Raw genomic sequence first — 23,920 nt, forward strand, 5'->3', positions numbered from 1 at the left:
CAGCGCCTGTAGGCCAGTCAGCAGTCAGTCAGCCAGTCAGTCCGCTGTATTATGTCTGCTGCACACCAGCCTCAGAGCAGATTAATGCTGCTGATAAGTGACCAGTCACACCACTCTGACTTTGGCAGACCCTCCACCCAATCCACTCCCTCCTTTCATCAGTTAATATTTTCTGACAACTGTATATTTTAACCCAAAGCAGAGTGGCGGGGCCCTATCTGTGGTGTGGACGAAAGGAATCCGACTTTCCTGGTTTAAAGTAGGCCGTGTTTATTCGCAGTCGTAAACATTTTGATATCTACCGCAACCGTCGCCATCTGTTCGGCGTTTTCAGCCAAACTCTATCGGCGTTCGGAATAAAAATAACGCCGGCCCACAGACGTCTTGGCCTGTCGATAACTTCCACCCCGCGGACAAAGGCAGGAATGTATATTTAAACCGCCGACGGACAGATCTGGGAGATAGCGGTGTCGGTATTGACATAGCGGCGTAAAAGCGTCAGCCATGCAGCATGGGACTGCGGGGAGAAGGCGCTCTGACTGGACTCCTGGGAAAGAGTCCAAGTGTTCCACACATCGCTCCGAGCCTCGCGCTTTTTCCGCCGCTTGATCGCTGCTCAGTATAAAAATCGGCTGTACCAATTTTGTGTAAAGTTATTAATCGACGTGTTTTCACCTCCGACTAACTAACAATAAACGTTCCGGGCAAGGTGCTGAGTGAGGTCTGGTTCAATTTATGTGCGATGTTTAAAAATCACTCGCTCAGTGAGCACATGGAACATTGATTCGCAAGAGCACGAACAGTGTAGTGTTTCTTTTTGCACTGATAGAAAGCTATCTATTGAGGAGTGAAACAGAGCCACAGGGAGTGAGGGAGGGAGGGAGGGATGGTTATGGGTGAGTGGAGTGATACTGCAGGCTCTGTTCGGTAAACGGGGGAGAGAAACATGAGATCCCCTCCGAACTGTGCACTCTGGGCAGCCGACCAGCATTGCCTCTGCCTCACTGATTTTCCAGTGGAAAAAAGAGCCCTGATTGTGGAACTTCATCTCAAATCAACTTCCAAAAAAATGGAGGATATTCTCGACGTGACCAAACAAAATTAGTGAGTGCACCTGTAAGATAGAACTGGCTTATGTTATAAGACAATAGCACATTTGCGGTTCGAAAAGGTTACTTGGGGTATGTCTCTTTTTAGCTCTTTAGGGTATTTAAGGTATCCGTATTGATTTGAGGCTGATTTATGAAGAAACTGTGGTGTCGAATCACCAGACTAGGACTGAATAAGTGTTTAGGGTTTATCAAGCATAAACAGTGAGCTGAAAGCTTACACTCTACTGCTGATTTAACTGCTTTTAGCACTTTACCTGGGACTGAGGGAAAGATAAAATAAAATAAATTTTCACAAATGAATGTTTATTTTTAACCGCCTCTTCGATAACTCTTCGTTTTAATCATGTGCTAAACAGTCATGAACAGACTTAGCGGCCCATAATAAGTGAATTCGAATAATACACATCCAGAGATGCTGATTTCATAGTTGTAATTTGGTCCAACTTAAGTAGGCTGACATACTAAAACCCATGCAAAATGCATGGTGAACCTGATCTAGGTGCACGTTTACGAGGTTCCTGAAGAGCAGGTTATCTGATGCCTATAGGATCATTTGTGGGGAGGAATGCAGGAGGATTGGGCAGGACGGGGCAGCCCTCAGGTGGCTCACATGGTTAAACAGCAGATTAAAGAGCACACGACTAATTTCTTTACACTAATCTTATTAAAGGGCAAAACAGCTGTCCACTGGCCAAATCCTACAACTAACCCCTCTGTGCTAGGATCAACCCCCCAACTTATAGCAAATAAGGGGCGTGGGGGTCAAGGCAGAGGAAGGGAGCTTAAAATATACAATAAACTGTTACCTTATACATGTAATACATAGAAGACTTTAAACCAACCAAAGCATTCTGGAATATCTGCATCTTTAAGAGAGCACCAAGGCTATGTAAGACCTAGTGCTAAGCAACAATGCATAAGGAACAAAGCTATTGCATATTTTACTGGGTGTGGTGTTACTCAACTACTTCTACAGTTGCAGCGTTCAACTCTGCCTGACTAGTGCGCCGATCATTGATTTGTCCTCTTTAGGTTCGTTTCCATCAAGGTTCTACAACCTCTTTTCAGGGCCTACACAGTTGCTGGATAAGTTCCTGGTTTGCAAGGCCACTGAAGAATAAGACGAAGCAAAGCATTAAATAAAATAAACGAGTGATGTTTTTCTTCACTAATTTTGCTTTGCTAGTATTAGAGTAGCTGTGTGAACAGAACATTAAATTTTACACACTTTCGTGGCACTAGATTCTCCACTTGTGTGAAACAAAATCATCATGGAAACTTTGCTGTTTGTACCATGATACCAAAAAGCTTTAGTAATTATTTATTCGCTAGTTAACAGGTACAACACAGCAACTTTCAGTACAGCAAGTTCACATTAATCGTGTCTGGCCCTGGTTGCTGTGTTGGACATACTCTTGAAGTTCCTAGGCTCCTGAAATGGTTCTCGTGGTGGAAATCATACGCTGAACCTTGACTGGCTCAGGCTAGACACATTATAAAATAGATGTAGCTGTTGCTGTCCTGCTAAAATGACTTTAATTGTCACCCTCCTGTCAGCAACAGGAAGCTGTAACCCGGTTGCTTTTTCAGCTCGTGCTCGGCTAACCGAGAGTGATTAGCATGACACCTAACACCAGGCCTGCGTATGGAATCCCCAGCCCCCTCTCCCTGATGATGACAGCTCGCGTCAAAGATTTTGATGAGCAATTTGGTAAAGTGCCATTGTACTTGTTCTCGTGTTACTCGGGGAGTATGCAGCGGTGGCCCACATGTGCCACTCGTTCTCGAAGGCAACATTCCTTGCTCTGAGATTCCCTGACAGACTGCCGCTTCTGACAATGCTCGCTGGCCTCGGAACGGCCCACGGTGCTCAGTGCCCATTCTACTACCAGACTGTAGGCTGCCCCCAAAAACAACAGGCGCATTGTTAATCTGGCCATAATGAAGCCTTATCTTGTAGACATAGGATTAAGTTCCAAAGGTACCCTACACTGACAGAGCATAGAGTATAGGGGAGGAAGGAAAGGGGGGGGGGTCTGTGGTGAGTGAGAAAGAGAGAGAGAGCGAGAAAGAGAGAGAGGGAGAGAGAGATTGCAAAGGAGATAAAGAGGAAGGGATAAAGAATACAGGACCAAGAGATGCAGATAACAAGCACTGTAATCTCCTCACCTACTCTAACCAGCTTAACCTCAGACACCCAAGCAGACCTACCCTCTGATTAGCCCACCATGACAAACAGTAAAGGCCTGCTTAAGGTAAGAAGCACCTCTCCCACAGCCACACCTTTGCACCCTCTCCCTCACATGTACATCACGCCCTCGGGGTATATTCATCAGCCTGGGTGGCCCTAGTTACCGGGTCACTAAACTGACCTTTCAGGCTCAGATAAAGCCCTGAAACCCATTCTGAAATCCATGGGGTATCCCAGGGACAACAGGCAGATGGCAGGAATGATGCGAAACCTCCTGGGACGGCACGGGAGGGGATATCGCTTGTAAACGTCCCATTTGCCCCAAAACTTGTCTTTTACTAAACTGTACAGGTTTGGAAACTAAAGCCGCATGGGAACATGGGGGCTCTTCATCGGGAGAAGGAGCACCCAAAACCAGAGATCTGGATGTGGTGGATAAGCAGCAGCAACATGTAAAGATCCTTTTCTGCACCCCCTTGTAACTGGGTTATCAACCAGGAAATAGCCTGACCTAGGCCAGAAGCTCACATTTCCCAATCTCTCAATATAATCTCCCCCTTTCTCCTATATGTCCACTCAGGCTTGACGTACGCAAAACACAGAAATCTGAACAAGTACTCAGCCTGACTGCAATACCTGCTTTTGGAAAGGAAGTGGAGGGAAAAAAAGGAGGGGGGCCTTGAGGGAAAGGAAAAGCTAGAGCCAAAAAGAAAAGGTGAAGAGCAAATCCTTTGCCTAGCACTTGTCCAACAATCCTTTCTTTCACTGCAATCCAAATGACATTTAATTTGATTCTGCCACTGATCTTTTCCGATATCATGACTGCTTCCAAGACATCCATTCCTGCCGGTGTTCTGCAAATGGCCGGGCATAAGCTGGGGCATAAGTCTCGGGTGCTCTGTCACGCACCGCACAGCATGCGTACACACACATGCGCGTGTGCGGCATAATGGCATCCTGAAATGAAACCACGCTTGGTGGAAGCTTTCACCGGGTACATTCAGTCTTCGTGTGACACGGAGGTGAGGTGACAAGCAGCCCTGCGTCGCTGCGCTCACAGAAAGTGAGACAGCACAGGATGCCGGAGCACAAAGTGGGCCACACTTGGAGTGGGGGCAAAGTGCTCTCCATTTCCGAACCTCTTGAAAGACCTGTTGACCTTGGGGAAAGTTTCGAATGTCTCCAGTCTATTTAGAAAAACTGATTTCCTTAAAGTCATTTGTAAAATCCGTTTAGAAGTGACCCCCACCATCACTCACTGTGTGTGTGTGTGTGTGTGTGTGTGTGTGTGTGTCGCAGGGATAGCTGTGACTTAATCATACTCTGCTCCCTGTTCTCGGGCTTGTGTGCTGACAGCAGCCTGGTCTGGAGCCCAGCTCTCTCACTTTCCCCTTTCTCCTCTTCAGTGACCCCTACTGGGAGAGCGGAGAATCGCTGAAAGGCTTTACAAACTCATCTGAAAACCAGACACACCTCCAAGTGCAGTCACACACTCTTCATCCCTGAGGGAGAGGTAATAGTCAATAAGGGAAAAAAAACCCACTTTACAGCTTAATCTCTGTGCTTTCTTGTCTTGTCTCGTGAGATCCAGCACACTCTACAGTATAAAAGCATATACAAGAGACTCTCGTACAGACAAGCAAAGAGAATGGGGCGCCATGACGAAGTTATGTGGCATGGGCAAAAATCCGAGAAGCGTACATTTACATTTACAGAAAGCAATCTTGGCTGATCAGTTCGATTAATAAGGCGACAAGTAACAACATGTAAATGAAAGTATTGTCCTCTTTCCAGCAATATCAGTGTGAAATTCATTTAAAAGTCTCCCTCTTTCTGTATACAGGCTAAAATCAACTTCTGGCTCTCGCAACCAATGGAGCGAGCTTGACAGAAGGCTGTTTAGCAAAGTTTCTCACAAAATGGCCAAGAATAAAATTTTACTAACAAGAAAATCACTGTAGCAGGATATACAAGCGTGACTGTTTCACATGTATTTTTACATCCCCATTATCCTCAGTTAAACAGTAAGCGTGCGGGTTAACGTCCGGGTTGTTGCATGCTCTTCCCCTGCCCGGTTACTCACACAAACGTAATGACCTTCCTGCTCCAGACATCCGACCCCCATTTCCTCCCCCTGCTGCCCAGCCCTCCACTCTGAGCCGCAGTGTAGCACAGGGACATTAACGGAGCCTCGCGCTGGAATTAGCCCATTAATGTAATGCTAACAAGATGGAATTCTCCTCCCTGGGGCGTAATATTCCAGCAGCATCTCCGCAGTTGTTCTTTTTTGTAAATCACTCAGCTTATCTGAAAGGAGGCGATCGATACGCCAGCATTACAGTAAACAGATAAACTAGAGCTGTTGTGAGGGTTAGTGTCTCTGTCCAGTTCCATTATGAAGCAGAGATGAGGAAGAATGATTAGCACATACGCACTTAAGTCATACCCTATTCCCATACTGTACGCTGTAGTGTGTCGTCATCATTTTCTCACAAGTATGAAGTGTAAAAAACAGCGCTTGTCAAAAAGGGCAGTTTAGAACAACAATGAGAAAACCTTGAGACAGATGCCTGGGTGGACGGAGACTGTTTGGGTTTCCTGGACGTTTTGGACATACAGGATTAATGCGATTAAAGTGTGCAAGGTTACCACAGGGTTCAACATGGATCCACAGGGTTAAAGAAAGTGGTAGCTTAGTGTTTAATATGTTGGGTTACTGATCAGAAGGTTGCGAGTTCGAATCCCAGGTCCAGCAAGCTGCCACTGCTGGGCCCCTAAGGAAGGACCAGGTCCAGCAAGCTGTCACTGCTGGGCCACTTAAATCCCTCATTTGTATAAAATGAGATAAAATTGCAAGTCGCTCTGGATAAATGCAAAAAAAGTAAGAATTTGTTCTACTGCTAATCACATAGCTGCTTAGGAGGTGCTATAAGTACAGAGCAATTGAGACAGAAAGTGTGAGAGTGGCAGTCAGAAGAAATTACGCATCTAAATCCCTGCTCCTACAGGATGCGAGCCATTCACAAAACACACAACTGATCATTCTCAGTGTTTCCAACATATGCCATTCTTCTTGTGTGAGCAATTCAGACAACCTGAACAAAGACGATATATCGAGGGGATTTTTCTAACAGATTCTAAAAGCTAAAAAAAAATTTTTAAAGGGTAAAAATCTCCTTTATTGTTTATTCCTTTTTTTTATATAAATTCCTATTTATCTTTGATGAATACTCATGCTCTGTCAGGAAGGGTAGACCTTTCAACAAGCCAAAACTGGGAAGCTCTGATAGGAGGTGAAGATGAGGACATTCTTTAATCCTTACAAAAGGGCCACTTCAGTGCGTGATTGCAACAGACCAGTATGAATGACAGACGTGCCTCAAAGATCTGGGCCTCCTTCCGAGCCGGTTAAGTGGATATCTCAAAACAAGGAGAGAGAGAGCGGCGGAAGTGTTTGAATGGTCGGGCCAGCACACACACGAGCCGGTGCACAAACACAGTACCACACACACACACACACACACACACACACACACACACATACACACACACACACACAGGTTAATCAAGCCCAAACCAGACCTACCCTCCTCCAAAACTTCACTTCAGTTCAGTTCATAAAAATCCATTACAATCTTAAACTTCCTCTCAAATTTTCTAAAATTAATGACTGATTAAGAAGGAGCTAGAGGGAGCGTGAGAGATTGAGGGAGAAAGAAAAAAAAAATCAATAAACACTAGATGGCCTGTAAAAGCATTATAAATATAAGTAACATTCCTCCATTAGGGGATATTTGGAAAAAAAAGAAAGCAAATGCTAATGATGGAGAGAGAAGCCATTCTAGTCCATTAAGGGCTCTCTCTAGTGGAAATAGCTCTCTCTGTGAGGTTATCTAGTGGCCAGCCCCGCAAACTCCATTGCCACTATTCAAACCGCACTTCCATTTCGCTGTGACGCACTCGATAAATGTGTCCTTTGTATGGCAGCAAGCGGAGGAGAAACGGATGACTTAAATGCGGCTCTTTTTATTTCCTAAACAGAGAGCATCCTTATTCATTATGCATTTGGAACTATTTATTGCAGTGAAGGAGATCTGGAGAAGGACGAATGGTCTGAACCGTTGAGATGGAGCTCTTCTGCAAGCCAGGATCGTGAGCGCTAATCACAGCCAGAGAGAGGAGAGCTTCTCCAGTTAATTATGTAATCGTAGTCAATTATTAACGCTGAAAAATTTTAATCTCAGTGTAGTGGATAAAATCTGTTAGGAGCACCAGAAGTTTTTCACCTGATAAAATAAGCTTGTGGAATGTTTCTTTACCTTCCGGTGGCAAAGAGGAGAGATTTCTGTTTACTTACTACAGATTTATACTGTAGAAAAAAAAAAACTGTAAAAAACAGTACAGTTGTGTGTGTGTGTGTGTGTATATATATATATTTATAGTTATATATATATATATATGTATATATATATATATATATATATATATATATATATATATATATATATATATATGTATATATATATATATATATATATGTATATATATATATATATATATATATATATATATGTATATATATATATATATATATATATATATATGTGTGTGTGTGTGTGTGTGTAAGTGTGTGTGGTGTGTGAGAGAGAGAGAGAGAGAGAGAGATCAAAACTGTACAGGGGTGTGTGTGTGTGAGAAAGTGAGAGAAATGAAGTAGTCTGAACTGTACAGTTTTGTGTTTGTGTATGAGAGAGAGAGAGAGAGAGAGATGAAATAGTCTGAACTGTACAGTTGTGTGTGTGTGTGTGTGTGTGTGAGAAAGTGAGAGAGATGAAGTAGCCTGAACTGTACAGTTGTGTGTGTGTGTGTGTGTGTGTGAAACTTTGAAATAGCTGGTACTCACTTGAGTGGAATGCGTGGGACGGCTGTGGGAGTGGAGGCGGCCGTGACTACCTGCAGAATCTGTTCCAGTGCAGACAGACCCCCTCCTACCTGAAACGCTACCTGATCTGCATTATTCTGGAGAGAAGAGAGAAAGAAAGAGAGACAGACAGAAAGAAAAAGAGAGTCAGTCATGAACACGCATGCAGAGGTAAACGGGACGAGGTATCGCATTGCTCTTGCTGTGGAAGAATCCCGGCTTTCTCTCCCAACCTCCCTGTTTCTGAAGAGGACCGAGAGTGACATCGGGGGGAAAAAAAGAAGTGATCCCTAAAGAATTCCTGCTAAATCTCAAAAGTGCGCACCCCTTTCCCCACCCGCACCCCCCCACGGTCACTAAACCCTGACGCAGGGCAACAAATACACAGACCTGCACACAAAGCAAGGGTGGTCCAGCCTGACAAACAAGAGCTTAGGGAATACAAGAGCATGGATATCTGTGGGGAAAAAACAGTATGGGGGGAAAAAAAATAAAATAAAATAAAATAAAATAAATAAATAAATACATTACTTCATGTTGAGTTGAGCGAAAAAGCACAAAGCAGAGTTTAAAACATGGCATCGGTTCGCTGCTTAGCATAGATAAAAAGCGATAAAACTTTTTAAGAGGAGGTCAACCAAACTGTGCCTGAAACTCATATGGTGTGGCTGAGTATCCTTGTCTAAAAGTGGACATAAACCAGTCATTTAACTGACATGCTTCTCAAATCAAACTGTTTACAGACTGGACGTTTTTACTTGCATCATAAAATTCCTTCAAGTTCAAAGTGGGAACCCTTTAAGTGAGTCATGTGATGCGAGACAAAGATCCGCAGATCTCTTGGGCTTTAGCTGATGAAGGGAAGAAGCATCTCAGAGGCTGGCAGCGGCTCCAGAGCAGCAATGCCGCAACATATCCTCATTCTGATAATAAATGACTGAACCCTTTTCTGAGAGAGGACAAGAATTTCTCTCACATATTCTGACCCGGCTTTAAAAGTTGAGAAATTGTAAATATTAATAATTATAGTAAACATGTCATCCATAGGTAGGTAGGTAGGTAGATAGATAGATAGATAGATAGATAGATAGATAGATAGATAGATAGATAGATAGATAGATAGATAGATAGATAGATAGATAGATAGATAGATAAAGAAATAAAGAAAACGGACTGAAGAGACAGATTAACTCGGAGCGAAGAGAACTTTAGTGAGAGATGAGAAGATCGCTTCCCCTTCTTAATGAGGTCAGAGTTTCCTATGCTGTGTGACAGCACTCAAAGTCAGGCACTTGAGGCTGTTTTTGTTCAGCGGATGGCTAACCTGCCAACAAGCCTGAACATATTGAGCGTTGAACAGTGGAAGCGCTTTGCAAAATTACACATAAGCTCCTCTGCTGTCAATCACCGGCGCCGCCAAAGAATAATTCCTGAAGATTTGGTGGCAAAAGGAGGCTGAACCCTGGCAGGGTTAAGAGATTGGAACAAGCGCATTGTCAGGTACACCAAAGGCAGCGCATGCCGGTGATCAAGAGGAGCTGGGCGTCGACTCCTTCGGCCTCCGAGAGAGACAGTGATGTCTTCCTCTCGATGTCTCGTCGACAGAGCTGAGAGCAACAAGGGAGGCTTAAGCAGCCTTAGGCTTAGGCTCGCACATCAGCGCAGGAGGCTTTTGGCTGGAGGCGAGGGAAGATCAGGCCTCTCCTGGTGGGCCATTTAAGAAACGTTTTGAGGAGATGTGAGGTTTGACAGGGCCTCTAATATTTTGGCATCGACTTGAGGAGCTCAGATCAGCAAAGACGACTCACCGTGCTTACTGCTGGCTTACTGACAGATACCAGCATGCGACACGCTGCATGTAAAAGTAAAGAGAAAATACGGGTGCACGATATGCCAGGTGATGTATTCAGTTTCAGCTCATATTTACATGATGATCGCATGCTAAACTGAGATTATTACTGCAATGCTAAGAAGCAATCGGATCGATGTTTAGTGTAGACTCCACTGTACCTGTGCCAGAAGTACACTATATTGCCAAAGGTTTTGGGACTTGGGACTTCCTGACCTCAACCCCATAGAACACCTTTGGGATGAATTAGAGCGAAGCATGAAATTGTCCAAAATGTCTTGGTATGAAGCTGAAGCATTAAGAGTTCCTTTCACTGGAACTAAGGGGCCGAGCTCAACCCCTGAACTCAATGATTTGGAGGGGTGTCCCAAAACTTTTGGCAATATAGTGCATATTATTCACTTTTGTATGCGTGGTCGACACAGATCACTTTTACGTGCTGTTAAATATTTTCAGTCATACCATCTGTACTGAAAAGCTTGTTTCTGGCTCATGCCTCACAGGAAATTAACCACAGTGTGTGTGGTGACTGTGCTACAGATTTTCTCCGATACAAATAAAGTAAAAAAAAAAAAAGCAAAGCCTTTATTCAATTGTTGAATTTATCATCATTTCTCTAAAGCCTGCACAGAACAAAAGTTCGATTCAAGACCTCTATCATCTTGGTAAACATAAAGGATTATCTCTTGTGCTATCAAAACTACGCAAAGGATCGAGTCATTCGACAGAGCCGCCACACATTGAGCTGACGAGTGATGTTCAAATCCACTGCAGATTTCTGATTCTAGTCCTCACACACCCATCACTGGCAGACACTCCAACGACAGAATAATAGGATGAGAGGCTCCGTTTCTCAAACACAGACCTTGGACAAAAGAGCTGAAGACAGATGAGGGGGGGGGGGGAGGCGGAGTGGAAGGAAGGGCGCAAACCTGAATTATACCGCTTGAAAACCTTATCCAATTATTATCCTGGGTGTCCACATTAGCTGCGGCTAATCAGAGGCCCAGACAGCTGCTCTATGCTCTGGTCAGGACTGAGGTGCTGGGGTGAAGTGAGCAACAGGGTGGACACGTCTATGTGCTCCTGTCCTTTACAAAATATAATATTATATATATATATATATATATATATATATATATATATATATATATATATATATATATATATATATATATATATATATATATATATATATATATATATATACACACACACACATACACACACATATATACACACACACACACACTGGGTGCCCTTCCTGACGCAACCCTCCCATTTTATCCGGGCTTTTAACCGGCACTGCATCCAGTGGCTGGGGTTCAGGCACTGGCTAGGAATCGAACCCGGGCCTTCTGCAGATTAATAACAATTGGCTCGATGAAGCAGTTCACCAAGGCTGTGTCCGAAGCATCCATCCGATTTTGATTAAGCACTTCAATAACGTAAACTTCATTTTTACAGTTCCGGCTCGTAACGAACAAGAGCGCAGGCATAAGAAAGGCAACATTTCGGGCTCGAACAGAGATACGGAAACACACGCCGGGAATAAACAAAATCCCTAAGAGGCCCGAGTTAAAATCAGAGAGAAAGGGAAGGAGCTGAAAACCACAACAAGAGATCTGTAGCGTTTTAGTGTTTACACGGCTTAATGGAACGGAGCTGAGTATACAGTTAAGGATGATTTGTGACGGTTCATTTCGAATGAGAAACAGTTGAGAGTTTGGTTTATGTAAAAGAAAGGACCACCATTCATTAGTGACAAGCGAGGCACAAAATCAAAGGAACCACAGGAACCACAGGACAGCGTTTTTCAAAGTACAGAAAATCTCAGGCAGTTTGTAATGTTTGTATTTTCCTGTTAGATTCACCACAGGAGATGAAACTTTGGGCATAATGTAGAGTAGCCAACAAAATACCGCATGGAAATGAAGCATTGGCCTCGTAACTGAAGACTTCCCATGATCTGTCTGTACAGTTAAACTGATTTTTGTCCCAATTAATCAATTAATATGGAATATGGACTGTGGGGAATACTAAACTTTTATTTTTTATAACTCATATACCATTTAAAGTTTGGCATCCGAACGCATCTGATGTCATCATGGTTTTCTGGTACTTACTTCAATCTCCACCTGAGGCGAAAACAAGAATTCACTAGACACGTACTCATGCAATGCCAAGCCAAGTGGAACAAAAGAATTAGTCCAGGAATTAGGGTTGGGAAAATTACCTAACTGATGGTGCACAGTGAATGTCATCACTATGTCCACTGTCTTTCTTTAGGACTAATCCCCATGAGGCTTTACCTGTCATTCATTCAGACTGGATCCAGAGGGGTGGGTGGGGGGTGGGGGGGATAGAGAGAGAGAGAGAGAGAGAGAGATGGGGGGGTGGGAGAGGGGAGAGAGAGGGAGAGAGAGAGGGAGGCAGAAAGAATGATGCTGAAAAGGGAAATTAACACACACACAAACATACACACATACCCAAACAAACTGACACACACACACACACACACAAATATGCATATACACACAAACACAAACAAACTGACAAACAAAATGCACACACACACAAATACAAAAAAAAATACACAGACAAATGCACCCACAAAAATACACAAACACACACACACACAAATACACATACACACACATATACACAAAAAATACACACAAATACACAGGCAAATGCACACAAAAATTGACACACACACACACACACACACACACCTGTCTGTTTTACTTTCCATGTTAGGAAAACTCCTCAGTTCTGAACTCAGCTCTTCAATGCTAGGTCTATAACCTAAATCTAATCTTAGCAGCTAAAATATTTCCTGTCACACATCCAATGAAATGTTTCCTATTTTGGTTGTTGTTGCATAATAAAATGTAAATGTCTGCCTGTTTCCACATGTACTTCGAACCGGAGTGCTGGAACAGGACTAAAATAACCCCCCGCCCAAAAAAACAAAAAACAAAAAACAAAACCTGAATTCCCCCAAAAATTATTTTTGCCACCTAGTGGACTTGAGAGAGTTTTGCCCCAGTCATCTGACCGAACGGTACTAAGCGTGTCAGAATCTATCAGCAACACACTTTCCTTTCAAAGCCACTTAACACTGTATTGACGTGAAAGCTGCAGCATGTCCACACCCTTGAAGTCCATCATGGTTCTGTGAATCAGACAACTTAAATCTGACCCCTTTCTAATATGAGGTCATCTACCGTGGGATTTATGGACAAGGAACTCAAGGAACAAGCCCCCCTTATTGCCCTTCTTTCTATTCAGGGGCCTCCAGATCAGGTACAGCAAGCAACCGGTTGACCACCGAGGGAAGCCTGTCCCTGACAGCTGGCAAATGAAAATGTAAATAGAGGCAGCGTGCTGACTCAACCACGGTCCCGATAGTCCCTGAAGTGTCATAAACGTAGTCTGTCTTTTTTGACCCTTTATTTGAAAGCAGTGACAAACATGTGCCGGCACTCAGTGTAAATACATGAGGTCATTCGAGCTCAGAGCTGTAAGCTAATGCTGAAGAATAGAGGATCCAGACCAGTCCAGACCATTCTGAAAAACAACAACAATGGGGGAGAAAAAAATGAACCCTTTCGGATCGGTCAGTTGCCGGCGAAACCCGGTTTGACGCAAAATAAACCATTAAGCGGCCTCAGAGGGAGAGGCGGGCAGGGGTCGGAGCCCACGGTTAAAGCTGAAGCAGTGCTGCTTCGGGGGGTGAAGAGGAGAGGGTGCAGCGCCGGGTGTTGTTCGAGGAATTAGCTGAGAAAGTGAAGCCTGAATCAGATATGGCGACTGTGAAAAAACAAATCTGTAGGTGAGTCTGTGACACGAGGGATGCTTGTTAGGTCAGATAATCTAAACGCTCCTGACTGAAAGCGAGTGGGCGGAGCGGCTTGTGGGCAGACGCTCCGTCCTGAAGGAGACGGATATTTATTTGACTTTGTCCAGGGATTAGAGGAGGAAGTGCCTCGGCAGCCTGATTCACACACAAACCCAGCGACGCCGCTCCGGGCACGGGCCGCCTCGGCTGAAGGAATCCGAAGGTTTTTTTTTTTTGATGGACAGCTGAAATGAGGTCCAGATACAAAACTGAGAGACTCCTATTCCCACAAGAGCCCAAGGAAAAGCTTGAAGAACTGACATTTCCACAAGCACTTCACTATTCCTGCTGACTTAGAAAAACAGCAACAGGGGGATCTTCAAAAGGCAGGTCTCAGTGGAAAACTCCAGAAGCAGTCGGAATGAGAGAGACCACAAGGCCTCTGGGATAGCATGAGAGAAAACACTTGAGCTCAGGAGGGAATCTGCAGTCTTAAACAGCGTCTAACTAAATAACACTGCCAGTTATTCGGTTAGCGGAGGTAGTAGGAAAAAAAGAATCTAATCTGATTGGATATGACCAATCTGGGTACAGAGCAGTGTCTGGACCTTGCTGAATTAGAAAACGGCTTAAAGCATTTATACGGTATTAAAAAGGCTGATTTCAAGCGCGATGCAAATGTGAAAGGAAAACATTACAGGCTACATTCAGATTCATTTCAAATTTTCACCTCTCTAAACAATCATCATGACAATCATAAACAATCATGAAAAGTATGGCCAGTTGGTGCTTCTCCGCCAGTTCCCAGCTCTATACATTACTCACGCTTGTGCCCTCCCCTCCCATTAGCACTGCTTTACCAGACTGTTCAGCTACTTGCCCTGTCCCTGGAGAAATCCCTTCATCCATTAACATCGAGCATCTCCTCCCTCTAGCCATTGCAGTGACACCATCAACATCCCATCCTCCCACCCACACACGCACCCACACACACACACACGTCTTTTACAGCATGGCACTTCCTAGGATTGTTTATTTCCTTCCTTTAAAAACAAAAATGCCGTCTATCGAACCAAGTACTAATCAACACGTCATAAAAAAGTGCAGCATATATCTTGGTTTTAGCTGACTCAGGGACAGGATGAAGTAATGCCCTTTTGCACATGAATCCACGTGGAAAATGCTGGAAAAAAATTCTGCAAAACATGAGTAATAACACATACTGTACTGAATACAGGTGGTTCACTGGAAACAGGCAAGGTGCCATTATCACTGCATGGAACACTTTCCCCGGGCCAAAGAATCCATCTTTAAATGCTTTGTTTGCATTTATTCTTTTGCAGTCGTTTGGATTAAATTTTTTTTTACATCGGACAAAACCGTGGAGTTATTGTACAAAGCCGCAATATGCGCACCAGCAGGCTTGAGAGGTCAGACGAACACTGGAAAACATGTTTGGCTCCTTAACAAACGGGTAGCTGCTCGATTAATAACATCTGCTGCAATGAAAACATGCAACTAATCTGGCCCTCGTTACCAAATAACCAAGGGCAAAGAGTTGGGGAAGGAACGTGATACTCGGTGCAGACTGTGAGACAGGGAGGACTCCAGCCAAAGCTGTGTGGTTTAGGAGAGTCTGCACACTGAGCAGCCAGGAGGCTTATCTCCCTCTCAAATCCTCACACACATGCACGCACATAGAAACACACAATCTGACCAGACTACAGGCCAGACTTTTGGGGCATTACGCCAGATCATCCGGAGACCTGCAATGCCTCGCATTCATGTTAGCCCGAGGAGGACATGTATGCATTGGAGATGTAGAAATATGACATGTTTTGTTTTAAAACTTACCATAACCTATATAAGGACATATATTGTGCAAATGTCATAGTTCTTTTTTTTCTAATTCCAGTACCTGTTTCTCCAGAATGCGGGCGATCTCACCCAGGGTTCTGTCCAAGCCAGATACTTTGTTGTTGGCCCACTGGCCACTGTCCTGCCCCTGCAGCTGCTTTCCCAAGTCCTTCACCAGTCGCTGTAGTCTGCGCACACACACACACACACACACACACACACACACACAAAAAACAAAGGCCACAGTCTCATAAATCCAAAATGGCACAAATCAAAACAAAAAAAACAATCAAGCCTGGTTTACCACACTGATTATCCCGATTTATACAAACACTCTGGACCTGTTGCAAGACTTTGGCAGGTGTTAAGTGTGTGTAGGGTTTAAAATAAGACAACAACATTTCAGAGATTAGGAGCAAGCCAAATAGTTGGAGATACAGCTCAGGTGTGGGTGTACATCCATTATAACCAGAGCTGGCAGCTTACTTGGCCTTGTAAGGAGAATCTGGAATCTGCATCTTCGCCTCCACAAATGTCTCATACTCCTTAGCCCTGAGAAGGAAGAAGACAAACAGTCCATCAGAGAGCCATGAGCGAGCCAACGAGAGAAAGAGAGCGAGAAAGAGATAGAGATAGAAAGAGAAAGAGAGAGAGAGAGAGAGAGAGAGAGAGATAGATCTCCTACACATGTCAGCCTGAGGACATGAGGTGATAAGAGGACAGTGGGAACAAAGAAAAGATCAGGAGGTCAATCTGTGTCTCAAACTGTTTATTTAGCCTGTCAGCTGCACTCAGAAGTTCCATAAAAAAATCTAAAGTCATGTACAAACAAGTAAGATGGTCACTTGGGTTAAAAATTTAAGTACAATTCAAGCTATGAAAAGGCAAACAAACTCCGTTTACATATCTAGTTTAAATTCTAATGCTGTTTAGAATCATTGCAGCAAATCTCCAGCCTGAGGCATGTAGCTAACCACCGTGTGAGCAGTGATGTGGTCCAGCAGCAAGACAGATTCCTGTCCATCCTACATCTCGCCGATAAGACCGATCGATCAGTTCCTGACAAACCACCTGAGGGAGAGATGACCTGCGGCTGATAAACTCTACCGCTTTCTGGAACTGAAAGATGAAGGTTCCCAGAAAGCCAGGGCCACGTTAATCTTCAATATAAGAATTGTAAAGAAAAATAAATAAATATCTAAAGCTAGTTGGGGCTGCTAATGTAATTCAATCCAAAAAAACCCCAGCTCTCTGTCTAGCGGTCAGTTCATCGAGACTTAAATTTAAATACACATCAATAAAGTTTAGCTCAAATGCTCCGAGGCGCGTACTGACCGACACGTGGTTGTGCAATTTTCACTTTAACGCATGCCAAACATGAGTTAGCATGATTTAATGATACGTTGATTGTTTAATTAGTGAGCAGAGTAAACGTTGAGTTTTTTTAAAAAATAAATAAATAAATCTAATGCCTTCAGCAGATGTTGGATTAAAAAGCCTTATTCTTGATGTTTAAGAGGGGAAATAAATCAGTCCGAACACTATAAACCTGAATTTGATAACACACCACAAGGGGACAGGAATGCTGGGAAAAAGGCCACAGAGCCCTACACAGCATGTAATGAACTCCCGATCTGAAGTCAGGCTTCAATCCTTTCTTTAAACACTTATTAAAAAAAAAAGAATAAAAGCTGGCTCTTAAAATAGGTCGGTGAAGTTTATAGTCTATACCGATGTTATGTTCAGGTAAAAGTGTCCCATATTGTATATGCTGTTCTGGAAATAGGTCAGGGTTACCTAAGTCACAGAGATTTAATCTGGACACAGGTTACCCCAGACCACCTTTGCTGTATAATGAGAGGACTAAAGCCTGATGCTACAGTGCATTATTTACCACAAGCTCAGAGAAGCCGGCGTAAAGAATGCACACAGCAGTGCATTCAGGGAAGGCTTGAACTATACCTGGCCTCTTCATCATCCTCCGAATTACAATATTCATCTCTGACAGCTTTATACCCGTGCAGGTTAAACGGGGAGCAATGGCCGGGCCATCAATCACCACCGGCGGCAGGCCCCGTTAAATGGGCGAGGGAGTTATAAATATTAGTAATCAGAATTAAAGGGGGGAAGGGGAAGGGAGCTACACGGCTACAATGCAGAACTAATAATCAATTCATCACAATCTGCCCCAACATTCACCTCCACTCATACTGGATAGAGATGGTCACCCCCCCTACCCTGGGCCATAAAAATGTCCATGTGTCCAGATGGATAAAAAAAACAAATACACTATATCCGTTTTAAAAGGTGCAATGAGAACCCGGGGGTTTGGCACTACCGGTTACATGGAGGATTTGGCCAGGTGCTGCTGCAATATTTTAACGTTGGGTTCAAGAGGCTTTCAATCACAGAACTTCGTCGCTGACGGATAAGGAATTAAAACTGGAGCCGTGGAAAAATGTACAAAAAGGAACAAACCGAGACCCATCTATAAATTCTACAAATGCACATGAGGACACGGACGTAATCTAGATGCCGGAGCCATAAAACGTAGGATCAGTTCAGGTGCAGCTTTCGTTGTATAAAACATGTCAAAGGGGAAAAGAAGGGAACTGTGTGGTTTTTTTTCTTCTTTCCGCCGTGCCTTTGTCGGCTTCTGTATGTCCACAAGACGCCTCTTTCCCTGCCAGAGAAAATTTTTTGGTAAACTTACTGAGAGTGGTGTGTATTAAACAGGGGGTCCTTTGTATGCAGTCCTGTACACTGAGCACTCTGTTTCCAAACCTGGGGAAAAGACAACCTATGCACTGGACCAAACATCACATACAAGAAGGAAACAATGCTACATTAAGGTTCACGTGTTCTCATGGGGAAGAAAACACACTACATAGACATATTTGGAAGAAAATTACTTCTTAGTAGGAAATAGTGCTGGACTGGTCCCCAGGTCAACCATGGTCAGGACTAAAAGAGCTTAACGATGACAATAGGGGACGGGGCAACCTGGGAGGCCTGTCAAAAGCTCTCTTGCCTTTTCCAAACACCACCCTGTGCTCCTATAAAACGCCTCATTTCCACCCAGCGGTGGAGCCGCTAACCTCGCCGTGCCGAGACCGAAGGCGGCAGTGATTTATGATTGCCAGCGCCTGTTCTCTTTCAGGCTTGAGCACAGGGGGCTCAGACCTGTCACTTTCTCAGCTCCAGCCCTGCAGAGTGCCACTCACCAGCCAGAGCTGCTGAGATATTAATGAGCAAGCCCAACCTGGCCTTGTTTAGAGAGCATAACTCGCCCTCGGGCCCTCCCCCAGGAGCTTGTTAGGGGTCTTTAACTAGAAACTAGTTTGGATTAATTCAGTCGAAGATAAAGTAGCATGAATTTTGCTAGTTAAAACCTGACATACTATTATCAACCACGCTCAGCTGCTGAGGATGTTCACTTCAGGCAGTTTAACTACTGGCTGAAGGCAAGTAGAGACGCAAGTCGGTCCCAAAAAGTATTGTGTGAAGTGCTCGAAGATCAAACCTGTTACAGAGTGACATATTTCAGCATCACCACACAATCATAAATCTATTCTGAGCTAACGCGTGTCTCTTAAATCATTTTAACAAAATCCACACAGACCGTGTTTACATCATATAGTCAAAAAGAGAAACTCAAATAATTCATTTCTTGGATTTGTACTTGTTCTGCTTAGTCTCCCATACAAATAAATGTGAACAATAATTCATAGCATTGAAAACTATCAGACTGAAAAAATTTAATCTGTATTTAAATACACTGAACAACTGGATAAAATATGTTTCATTAATGAAAAAATTTTCAGTATTTTGTGATCTTATAGTTTGATCAGCAAAGTGCTTAGGCTACTAGATATAAAAATAAATTCGTTTGGTAAGTTGATCACGATTATATGTGCCTAGGCTCCAGGTTCCCTGTGACCCAGTAAGAATAGTAGTGTAGAAAATGGATGGAGGGATGGATTGAGGGATTGATAGAGGAACGGATGGGTGGATGGAAGGGCAGATGGATGGATGGGTGGATGGATGGGTGGATGGATAGATAGAGATAGAGGGATGGATAGAGTGATGTATGGCTGGATGGGTGGATGGAAGGACGGATAGCTGGATGGATGGATGGATGGAAGGGCAGATGGATGGATGGGTGGATGAATGGATTGATGAATGGATGGAGATAGAGGGATGGATAGAGGAAAGTATGGTTAGTTGATCAAGATTATATGTGCCTAGGCTCCAGGTTCCCTGTGACCCAGTAAGAATAGTAGTGTAGAGAATGGATGGAGGGATGGATGGAGGGATGGATTGAGGGATGGATAGAGGGATGTATGGCTGGATGGAAGGATGGATAGCTGGATGGATGGAAGGGCAGATGGATGGATGGGTGGATGAATGGATTGATGAATGGATGGAGGGATGTATGGCTGGATGCATGGCTGGATGGATGGAAAGACGGATGGCTGGATGGATGGATGGATGGATAGGTGGATGGATATACCTGTATGTGCCATTACAAGCAGTATTTCAGTGAAGTAGCCGTGTGTAGCGATCCGAGACAATAAATATTCTTCCCACATAAAAAAATCATTACCCCTAACAAAGTAAAATGAAAACATAATAATTTATAGCTCATAAACGTGTACCTTCTACTCTTTGCACAGTGAACAGAACAGGATTAAAGAGGAGTTTTTTTTAAGTTGGGAAATATTAAGACTAGGTAAGCACTAACACTAATATTAGCATCAGGCATCAGTCAGATACAGTGCTCAATGACTTGAAATCATTAAAAACCTGATACTATGCGATGTGAACCTAGTGTACACTGAACAGACGTCACACGATGGAGCGATTTGGATGTTTTTCACAATGCTCAAGCAAACCTGAATGCAAAAAAGATCAAGATGAGCTACTACAGCATCTTTCCAAAATACAAGTAACCTGATAAAACAAGTAACCAGATCTGCTCTTTAAATAGCTTGAACAGTGCACAAGGTGCGGTGAATTGTGTGGCGGTGTTGTGAAGCAAACATGAGAGCGCTTCAGTTCTGTGAGTACTGAGCACTGAGTCATGCTTGCGTCCTGCAGCCAGCTTGCACAAGTTGAGGTCCAAGTCGCGGCACCTTATATTCATTTTTAATGACCACACGCTGAGAACCGCTCTACGCTCAACTGCCCTTGCACTCTTTATTAAGATACTGTTTAAGCGCCATAATACCTTCTCAGCATGTAAGTTCATTGCTAGTACTGAACAACAGAAGCAAGTAAAATATTCCCTGAGGCTCTCAATTGGTGTAAAACAAAGTTACTCATTTTCTACTCATTTTCTAAAGTATTAAGAGGTATCAGAATAGAAAAAAATGGTCCCAGCCTGGACCGAGTGTTAAATCTTTAGTGGCTGGGTTAGCTCTCGAACCCGAGCCACAACAATAAGTTGTCTTTATTTGTCACATATACATAATTCTTTCTTCACATATCCCATCCTTGGTGGTTGGGGTCAAAGCGCAGGGTCAGCCATGATACAGCGCCCCTGGAGCAAGGTGGGTTGGGAACCTTGCTCAAGGGCACAACAGAGGCAGCTTGGCGGTGCTGGCGCTTTAACCCCAATCTTCCGGTCAACGATCCAGAGCCTTAATCACTTGAGCTACCTGATCCTGCCACTGGACCAAGGGAGGCTTCTAGTTTGAACTAAATGCAGCCATTTATTTTTAACAGTCCATAAAAACAAAAAAATAACGAGCTTACATTTTACTGCTTCAAACAAAAGCTTATTTCCTACAATATAACCCAATATAGTTGCTCCACGAGGTGTGGAGGGGAGGGCTAAGCTAGGTTAGCCACACCCACAGCAGCCTAATCTCTCCTGACTCCTCCTTACAACACCATGAAAAATAACTGCATGTGTCTCAACTCTCTATCTGTCTCCCTGCTGTCACAGTAAAACACAAACACACACTACAGCTGTGACAAGGAGCAAAATTTATAGTGGCCAGGTCTAGGATTTGACACTGAGGCACGCTGCCTCCTATTTGTTGATTACTATTGATTTTCTTTGATACTTCATTTAAAAATCAATAGAGGGGGGAGAAAGAAAAACAGGCATGGTTTACACATACTTTAACATACCATTGTACACCAGAGGAGGCTTCAGTTTTGGCAGCGCAGTGGCAACCAATTAGGAGAAAAGCTCTTAACAGGTGAAAGCGAGGGAGCCTTCCAGATCGATTCTCACTTTTTCCTCCCCAATCACACAAAGTGGCCATAAATTAAGCTCATCAGTGTTGCTCTGCAGACAGCCAAGATGCACAGCGCCTCTGCTCTCCATCTCCTTGTCACTCATAAAGCTCTCACACATATGCCATAGTGTCCTTTAGCCATATGAGTGACTGTCACGCATGAGAGGAACAGCGAGGAGGGCGTGAAAAAAAACAGAGAGGGAGAGAGGAGAAAGATAGGATAGACAACAGAAAATAGAAACACAATTACCTTGAGTTCATGCGTGCACGGAGTTTCTTGGCTTTTTTCCGTGCTTTCTGCTTCTCCTCTCCATCCTGGTTACTCTCAGGAGTCAAAGTGGTGTCGGTCACTATGTCTACGATGTACTTCTTCAAAGACAGGTGCTCCTGTGGTAAAAAAAAAAAAAATTATGAAGAGATTTAGAAAATAAAAACTAAAAGCATTACAACTTTACATTTCTGCATCTACTTCACCACAGAACCCAAAACCATCACTGTGTTAGAAGGTAGAATCAATAGGTTTTACATCATATTAACAAGCATATTATTAGATAACTAAAACCATAACAGCATTTCAAAATAATATTCTGACTGTGGACCTCAATTCAAAAGCTTATGGATGTAGAGGAGCAAAGAAGAATGCAAATTACGGAGATCCTGATTCTGTTTAATCAACATATCCAGAGCCATTTCATTCCACCATCAATCGCCTGAGGTCTTCTGGCCGCTCTGGACAGAAAGACTACGCTCTGAGGGAATGCTCTGTTCAGCTGGGTAAGTGCTGACAGGACTCTTTCAACGGTTACTGGATACCAGAGCTTTGTCCCTAGGTGTGGAAGGTAACAGTCTAGCACCAAAGAAACCACACGCTAAGATCTCAAAATGATTTCAGACCTGTGATGTGAAAAACCCGTGACGAGTGTTGCCTGTAGCGAACTGACCATCAAAAGGAAAAATTAGCCTATGGACAGAACTAGTGGTAGAATAAGCCTGTCTAATAGACCTCCTTTCTAATCACAATGTTGAAGCACCTAGAGATCCTTCACCGGGTGTGCATTCAGTGTGTACTTGTGTTATAAATGTATTAGAATCTGATAAAGCCACACATCTTTCCTCGCATTCGTTTTCCATTTAGAAAAATAAATACATTAAATTTTATTCGATCCAGTTTTAGGGAATAAACTCACAGCTTGGAGTCCAGGAAAGCATGTGGACACTTTGGAAACATATTTCTACTGAAAAACTGCAAAGTAAAGGATAAGAAAGTTGTTTATGATACTTTCGGTTCATCAGAAAAGAACCATTTTAGTACTGTGATGAAGAAGAGGAAGCTAAAAAAGATTTTCTCTTTTGTGCAGTTTAATAAATGGGATAAATTTTCATTTTACTACTTGATTATGAGGAAATTCCCCTCATCAGACATGTAAAATCTAAATAAAGACTATGAGAGATCTCAAGAGATCTTAACATGAACTGCATGCCAAAGACAAACTCTAAGCTTCAAGGTATCTAAAGAATCTCTGTACAATGCACACACTTAAAGTTGTAGAGGTAAAGGTAAGCTAAAGCACAGAGAGCACAAGTGATATCAGTTCAGAGCACAGTAATTACCCCTGCATCTGCCCCTCGCCTGCAGTGTGAGGCCAGCGGAAATATCTTCCTATCTAGACACCACTGGGTCTACTCAGATAATGCTGATACATCCATGGGAAGAAAGACGGATGTAACTCGATTTAAATGACGCATGTGCCAGAATGCAATTATCCAATTATCCTGTCATCCAGCACCTCAGAGAGTGGACAGAGAGAAGGGATAGAGAAGGCTTTGCATTCAGAGCCTCTAGCCACCCGTGCTGCTGCCGTTCCAGGTAATTTTACTGCAGAGAACACATCAGGTCT

At 43.4% G+C, this 23,920-nt stretch overlaps 1 protein-coding gene across 5 annotated transcripts in view; it reads right to left on the reverse strand.

Annotated features, from left to right (window-relative positions):
* scaper (S-phase cyclin A-associated protein in the ER) overlaps positions 1 to 23,920 on the reverse strand; it is a 90,553-nt gene that overhangs the window by 23,778 nt on the left and 42,855 nt on the right. For all 5 annotated transcript variants that reach the window (XM_058408706.1, XM_058408704.1, XM_058408707.1 and 2 more), the window contains 4 exons: positions 22,273 to 22,409; positions 16,261 to 16,326; positions 15,836 to 15,962; positions 8,207 to 8,322 (listed from right to left, as the gene is read on the reverse strand). In XM_058408706.1, the coding sequence (XP_058264689.1) occupies positions 8,207 to 8,322; positions 15,836 to 15,962; positions 16,261 to 16,326; positions 22,273 to 22,409 (446 nt within the window). The remainder of the gene's footprint in view (positions 1 to 8,206; positions 8,323 to 15,835; positions 15,963 to 16,260; positions 16,327 to 22,272; positions 22,410 to 23,920) is intronic.

This window comes from Hemibagrus wyckioides, linkage group LG14 (assembly GCF_019097595.1).
Source record: "Hemibagrus wyckioides isolate EC202008001 linkage group LG14, SWU_Hwy_1.0, whole genome shotgun sequence".
Classification (NCBI taxonomy): Eukaryota; Metazoa; Chordata; class Actinopteri; order Siluriformes; family Bagridae; genus Hemibagrus; species Hemibagrus wyckioides.